The sequence below is a fragment of the Gossypium hirsutum genome, chromosome A06 (genome assembly GCF_007990345.1).
Source record: "Gossypium hirsutum isolate 1008001.06 chromosome A06, Gossypium_hirsutum_v2.1, whole genome shotgun sequence".
NCBI lineage: Eukaryota > Viridiplantae > Streptophyta > Magnoliopsida > Malvales > Malvaceae > Gossypium > Gossypium hirsutum.
Genome location: NC_053429.1, coordinates 120,146,703 through 120,154,306, shown reverse-complemented (window position 1 = coordinate 120,154,306; position 7,604 = coordinate 120,146,703). Strand labels below are relative to the sequence as shown.

Genomic DNA, 7,604 nt, shown 5'->3' with positions numbered 1-7,604 from the left:
TAGGGGTTTGCGTAGGAAAAAAAGGGGGGGACATTGGGAGGGGGGTTAAACAGCCTTTGAAATAATCGTTGGGGGTAGGAGGAGCCGTTGGGATTTTGACCATTGGGGTGCAGGTAGCCATTATGGAAAATGCTTTTAGCTGGAAGCGTTTTTAGCGGATTGGCAGGAAAACGCGTCCAACTTATGGAGCTAGAATCGTTTTCCTACAAATCTACTAAAAACGCATTCAGCTAGAGGCGTTTTCGTTTTTTCGACTTAATCCAATAATTTAAAAAGAAAAGAGCTTTTTTCTATATTTCACCCATGAAACTGAGAGAGAGAAAAATATTAAATAAAATAAAATTAAAACATTATTGAAAAAAAAAGAAAAAAGAGTTTGTCTAAATTGGAACATCACTATAGTTTAATAGTCAATTTTGGTTTAAGCCTATATATTAGGTTTGGTAAGAAATGGAAACAAGTACAGGTTGGCCACTATTGAAAATGTATGGAAATATGTCACGGAACTTTTTCTTTTTCTTCTGTTTTTCCCTGAAAAGATATCTGAAGTTGATATTCAAAGTTGTTACTGCTTTCTTTTTCTTTTTGCTCGGCTGTTAGTATCAATTGCTAGAGGACATTGTTGCATATGCAAAGTGGCCAAAGATTTGAATTGAAAAACAATCATTTCTCAACTGAATCAAATGCAGACAACTTCAAAATCGCCTAGTCTTTCCAGGGAGTGGAACTGAACTACATCATAACAATTCAAAGGGGCAAACAACCTGGAACTATTAAAAACATATTTACAGACAGCACACAAAATTAATATCTAAGGATATCTCTTGTAAGAATAAAAGAATCAATGCTCTCTAGTACCTATGCCTAATACATGAACACCCCCCTTTTTTCACTCGCTTGTTGAAGGAACTCCTCCAGCTCCATCATCACCAGAAGGTGCAGAGCTAGCAGGTGTCTCATTCTCTGGTCTAATCTCTTCTAGCTGCTGGAGAACCTGATGAACTTCGGGTCTTGCCGATGGCGATGGGTCCACGCAATGTAAACCCAGTTTCAAAGTGTTGAGCAACTCATCACCAATGGAAGATGCATCCCTCATTAACTCGAGATCAAACACTTCATTTGTCCACTCTTCTTTAACTATTGAGGCAACCCATTGTGGCAAATCCACTCCATTCATTGCCTCTCCGGGGGATTTCCCTGTTAGAAGTTCTAATATGATAACACCAAGGCTATAGGCATCAGTTTTTGTGTTGGCTTTCTTGAGTTTCGAAAGCTCTGGTGCTCGGTAACCTAACGCTCCTGCGGTCGCAATTACATTTGCATTTGCAGCAGCTGTCATTAGACGAGAAAGGCCAAAATCTGATATTTTAGCACTTGTGTCCTCATCAAGTAAGACATTGCTTGATGTAAGGTTCCCATGGATGATGTTTTCTTGAGTGTGAAGATACATCAGACCTCTTGTAACACCCTTTGCTATTCTCATCCTTGTTGGCCAATCAATGGGTGTCTCAGGCCCTCGAGCTGCCACCGCGAGAATCCAGAATAGAACACATCATTAGCTGGATGAAAACTGCAATATATACTTAATTAATCAAAAAATTGTTTATTAGTTCGAATTTTACTTACCATGAAGGAATGTTGCAAGACTCCCTTTAGGCATGTAATCGAAAACAAGAAGCTTCTCTCCTTTAGGTCCTAAGTAATAAGCTCTCAAAGCCAGAAGATTGGGGTGCCGGATTTTGCCTAGCACATTGACCTCACTTTCAAATTCTTTTTGACCTTTGGTGATCTTTTCTCTCAATCTCTTCACTGCTACCTGGTTCCCATCCTCTAATGTGGCCTTATAAACAGTCCCATAGGTGCTTTTCCCCATAATCTCAGCAGTGGCACATAGAAGATCATCAGCAGTGAAAACCATGGGCCCATCAAAATGAACTAGTTTTCCCCCAGCTTCTCCACCTGCTTCAACTTCACCAGCTGAAGGTGGAGTTCCCTTCTCACCTCTTGCAGCTGCTGAAGCAGCAGCAGCTCTGGTTGTTGTTTGACCCTCTTTGGCTTTTGATGTAGCCCTTCTTCTGATCAAGAAGCAAAGCAAAATCAAGCAAACAACAAGGAGAACTATAAGAAGGGCTCCTGCAGCAATTAGGATTATATCTTTGGTACTCAGTTTTCCATGTTTATGTCTTGGTTCCTCAGAGGGTGATGAAGGTAGGTTTTGGGAAGGTGCTGGTGAAGGGCATGGAGATGACTCACTATATCCACATAACTCAATATTCCCCACAAAAGAGCTTGAGTTGAACTTTTGGGAAAGTGGAGCTGGAACAGGACCAGAGAGGTTGTTATATGAAACATTTAAGGTGTTAAGACCTTTAAGATTTGCAAGAGAAAATGGGATTTGTCCACTGAGCTTGTTCTTTGACAAATCAAGTTGAGTCAAACTGGAAATGTTCCCAACAGATGCTGGAATTGGACCACTCAATTTGTTTCTCTTCAAAACAAGAACAGAAAGGTTATGCAAACCGGAAATAGATTCTGGGATTTGGTCTTCAAGACCATTGCCTTGCAGATTTAAAACAACAAGAGAGGAAAGATTTGAGAGACTAATAGGCAAGCTTCCATTGATTGCATTGTTAGAAAGGTCTAGATTCCTAAGCCTAGAAAGCCTTGCTAAGTCATTTGGTAAGGGTCCAGTAATCTGATTGTGGCTAAGAGAAACTTCTTGTAGCTCACTCAACATTCCCAAAGAGGCAGGAATGGTTCCAGAGAGGAAGTTATGGTCAAGGGTTAAGTATCGAAGTGGACAAAAGCCTTTCTTTTGGGTTGCATTTGAACCCCAAGAATCTGGGATTGAACCAGAAAGGTTGTTGTGTTGAAGGGCAAGAAAAATAAGAGAAGAAGAACGAGTGAAACTAACAGGGATTGATCCTGAAAAGGAATTGAAGCTAAGGTTGAGCCTATAAAGCTTAGTAGAGTTCACAAGACTCTCAGGGATTACCCCAGTGAGTGAATTATTACTAAGGTCAAGAGTTTGAAGCAAAGGGCATGAACCTAATGTAGCAGGGACCGAGCCTGAAAGCCTATTATTGAATAGTTGAACACCTCTAAGATCAGGAATAATGCCTAATGCACGAGGGATAGAGCCTTCAATGAGATTATCATGGAGGCTAAGCTTACGAAGAGCTTGAAGTTGACCAATTTTCTCAGTCATTCTCCCACCTAATCCTTTCCATGGAAGTTGAATAACAATGACTTGACCTCGAGCACACTTGATACCAGCCCAACCACCAGAACAAGCACCATAGCCACTATCGTTCCAGCTTTTCAAGAACCCTTTGGGATCAATTAGCTCTTGCTTAAACGCTTGAAGTGCATGGAAATCCGCTGCCGTGACAACAACACCATCCCAACCCCCCTTATCACTTGAGACCGGTTGAATGAAGAAGCAAACAAGAAAGAAAGTGTGGGTAAAAAGAGTAATACCCTTCCATTTCTCCTTTGTATAATGTGAGCAACAATCTTGTTTTTGCATTGCCATTAAGTAATGAGTGGCAAAGAAAGAAGTTGAAGAAGAAGAGGAAGAAGAAGAAAGAAAGAGAGGGAATTATTAAGCAAAGGTGGTAGGCATGGAGGAGGAATGAAACAGGGGAAATAGGTGAAGTTAGGGGTTTTGTAGTAGAAGAAAGGAACGAAAAAGAGTTTCCAAGAGGTGGGGTTTTTTTTTTTTACTGTGAAAACACCACGTGAAGATCTGTGAAAGAAGAATCTTTAGGTATTGGCACAAAAATAAAAATAGGAGACAAAATGTCTGATGAATGTAATAAGGGAGCAGAGGGTCTTTAAGCCTAACGGCTAGTTTCTTTTCTTATGTTTTGGTTTCCCATTTCTCAATGTTTTTTTCTATACGTTTTGAACACAGTTGAAGTACGTGGGTTGTTTTATTGCTCTTACCGCTCCTTCTAACGGCTATCTTTCTTCTTTTTTTTTTTTTTTTTGAAACCGGTCCTACACAACGGACACCTGACATTGGATTATAATTCTATTTTGATCTTCTTCAATACCAACAAACATGGATGCATTAATTAATATTAATTATATTTTTTGTTAATCATATTTAAATTTTATTTTTACAGAAAAGAAAATTCTAACTTTACCATGGTTATGATGTTGCATCTACAGTTATCTTTAAAAAAAATTGAGTTAATACAATAATAATAACATTATCTTTTAAATTTGAAAATATATTGGATGAATTGATTTGTGTGTTAAAATTTGGAGGGAGGTGAGGATTTTGAGGAAGTGACTTTTGTTTGATACGAGATTAAGATATTTGATGAAAACTGTGAAATTGATTAAGATTTGATCAATTATGTTTATATGAGGTGTTCTGTATTTAATGTAAGAACCGTTGGATTTGAAGTCGACTTATGTGAGGAAAATGACACCCATCACCATTTTTTTGGGTTTTCAAGTTAAAAAGTAGAGAAAGTAGATTCAGAGTTACAGACATGAACCGTCCAACACTACTTTTAGACTTGTCATTAACTTATTCTCCTCCTCCTCAACATTCAAGATAAGTTCTTTTTTAGGGTTTTTCTTTTTTCCTTTTCAGAAAAAAAAACCTTGTAAATAGGGGGACCTTTTAGTTATAAAACGATATCGTGGAAAGTACATTCTATGTGTTTTTTTTTTTGGTAAACTAAATTTAAAAAAAAAATTATATAAACAATTAAAAAAATTTAAATAATTAAAAAATACAAATAATTTTAAATACTTTTAAATATATAAATTTTCTAAAAGTTCAAAAAGTGTGTTATTTATTCCATGGATGGTAACAATGTCTCTCTAAGTTTTAACTTGTTTGTTCGGTTCATATTAATTAATGTAAATTTTTATTTAATTAAATTAAATCAATTATAAAGTAAATAAAATATTAGTATAAAATAAATTTATTATTAATGATGATTATACTTTCTTTTCTTTTTCTTTTTTATTTTGTTTTTGACCAAGAAGAACCATAAAGCATTACTAAACAAAAAAATCCTAGGCACCTCAACACGTAAGGGGGGAGGTATGAAGTCAGAAATTTTTTTTGGTCAAAATTAAATTGTAATTTTATTATTTTAATAGTCTATATATTTATAATTTTTAAAAGATTAAATTAATTTTTTATTATTTTTAAGGGAGTCAAAGTATAATTTTATTTTTTATTAATTTAAAATTTTTAAAATTTTAAATAGCTTAAATAAAATTTTTTCCATTTTAAGGATATTAAAGTCTCTGCCTGTCTCCCTAATTAGAGCAAAATAAAGAACTAACGAGCATGTCTGCATATCAATTACCCTCCTTAAACTTGTGTTTCAATTGATACAGATGAAAGCCATCAAGGAATGTCCTGCAATCATATATCAGAGTATGGAGTAATGGGCTAGTCAACTTATGAAAACGAATTAAGCTTGTAACTGCCAATAATATGAGAGACGTTATTATCCCTTACAAGCATAAGACTATGTCTTAATGCCACAGAACATGGGATATGCTTATATGCTCCAGCAATCCAATCCCCATTATTGTCCTGAATAATCATTCCCGTTCCAACTTTCTCCGGATTACTTAAAGTAGAGTCATGCATATTCAGTTTAAGCCGTTAAAGGCAGTAGAACAATAATGGGATTTGAATTGTCGGAAACGTAGTATTATCACTAATCTCTATGTATTCCACCTATTACCTTGCTCATTTTTATAAACAAATATTTTTATTAATTTCAATACCCACTAATCTCTATACTAATAAAAAAAACTTAAATAAGGAAGGTTTTGACATTGACAATCTCTATTTTAACTTTTAAAAAACATCATGGATTTTGTGTTTTTAGATGATATGAAAATTTATTTAAAAAAAAAAGTCACATATAACCACACAATTTAATGAATTAGAAAAGAAGAAAATAACTAATGCAAAGCCCCGATTGAAACAAAACAAAATTATTTGATTTGAATCTCATATGTTGACCTGATAGTCAGGGTGTTCATTGCCCCAGGTGTAATCTGGGTTTGAGTCGCGCTAGTTACGTTATTATTAGGATTTTACCCTCCTCTTCTAATTCACCAAAAAAATCATTTGATTTAAGAAAAGGTTTAAAATCAACTATATGCCTAAAGAAAGAAAAAATGAAAAAAAAATCACATTTGCATACCATGTTAATCACATATTCTTTCAAAACTTTTCTTTTTCGATTCTCTCTAAGTGTTTCAAATAGTTTTGTAAATGAAACATTCTTAATGAGATTGTAACACACTAAAAATCATAAGGTTAGAATTAATAAAACATTTAAGAAAAAAGCCTTAGTTTAGGATAAACTCTCTAGAAAGCCAAGGTTCAAGACCTACTCTTTTCATTTTTCCTCTTTTATTTTTCAGCAACTATGGAACAAACATAAATTAGTACATATATTAAATGTGGTAGAAAATAACCTATTATGGGCAACACTTTAAGTGGTAAGGCTTCTAATTTCCTCATTGTGTCTATGTTTGATTCACACTAAAACTACTCCCCCATTTTTTATTTTTCAATGTCGGCAAAAATGAGTATTTTACCATTTAGCTCCTTAAATTTTTTTTAAACCCTAACTATTTAATCCATTTTCCTAATTACATGTGCATTTTTACTTCTTTTTAACCTTAATTAGAATTTCTCTTTTCTCTTCTTTAAAATATCTTTTTCTATTATTCACTCATTTCTTTTCATAAAAATCTTCATCTTCTTTTGCTGGAAAATTTAAATTTGATCCCGAGTTTGAAACCGAGTCCCGTTCACTCCGTTTCTCCTATTGATTTCTCTTATTTTTTTCAATCTCAACCAAAAGGGTAATTTTACCATTCAACCCCTTAAATTTCTTAAACCCTAATATTTAATCCATTTTCCTAATTACATGTGGATTTTTACTTCTTTTCAACCCAAATTAGAATTTCTCTTTTCTCTTCTTTAAATACATCTTTTTCTGTTATTCCCTCATTTCCTTTTCATAAAAAAATCTTCATCTTCTTTTGCTGAAAATTTTAATTTGATCCCGAGTTTGAAACCACGTCCCGTTCAATTTGTTCCTCGTATCAATTTCTCTTTTTTTTTAATGTCGACAAAAATGAGTATTTTACCAATCAAGCCCTTAAATTTCTGAAACCCTAACTATTTAATCCATTTTCCTAATTACATGTGGATTTTTACTTCTTTTCAACCCTAATTAAAATTTCTCTTTTCTCTTATTTAAATACATCTTTTTTTGTTATTCCCTTATTTTCTTTTCATAAAAATCTTCATCTTCTGTTGTTGGAAATTTTAATTTGATCCTGAGTTTGAAATTGAGTCTCGTTCAATCTGTTCCTCGTATCGATTTATAGTAACATCATCAATCTCATTTCTAACGTGCCGAGATTGGTAAGCATTCTTTTTTCTAATTTGTGGAACCCTAGAATTCTTCAATAATACCGTTCTTAACAATATTTCAAACCAATTTCAAATCTTTTACAAGTTTTCCAAAAAATCTTGATAATTTTGATAAATCTTGAACGTCGATATTAATTCTTGCGTATTTTTCGATAGAAAGACC

The 7,604-nt window shown here is 34.1% G+C and overlaps 1 protein-coding gene across 1 annotated transcript; it reads right to left on the bottom strand.

Moving 5' to 3' along the window:
* Positions 1-694: 694 nt before the first annotated feature.
* Positions 695-3,874, bottom strand: LOC107962130 (probable leucine-rich repeat receptor-like protein kinase IMK3). The gene is made up of 2 exons (XM_016898375.2): positions 1,627-3,874; positions 695-1,521 (listed from the first exon to the last, which is right to left on the bottom strand). The coding sequence occupies exons 1-2, from the start codon at positions 3,533-3,535 to the stop codon at positions 890-892; spliced, it is 2,541 nt and encodes an 846-aa protein (XP_016753864.1). The 5' UTR covers positions 3,536-3,874; the 3' UTR covers positions 695-889.
* Between the last annotated feature and the right edge of the window lie 3,730 nt (positions 3,875-7,604).

Bases quoted from the DNA above. Each gene is read 5' to 3' on its own strand.
- LOC107962130 (XM_016898375.2), bottom strand. From the start codon at position 3,535: ATGGCAATGCAAAAACAAGATTGTTGCTCACATTATACAAAGGAGAAA. The intron at 1,522-1,626 runs GTAAGTAAAATT...TCGCGGTGGCAG, and splicing joins TCTTGCAACATTCCTTCATG to CTCGAGGGCCTGAGACACCC.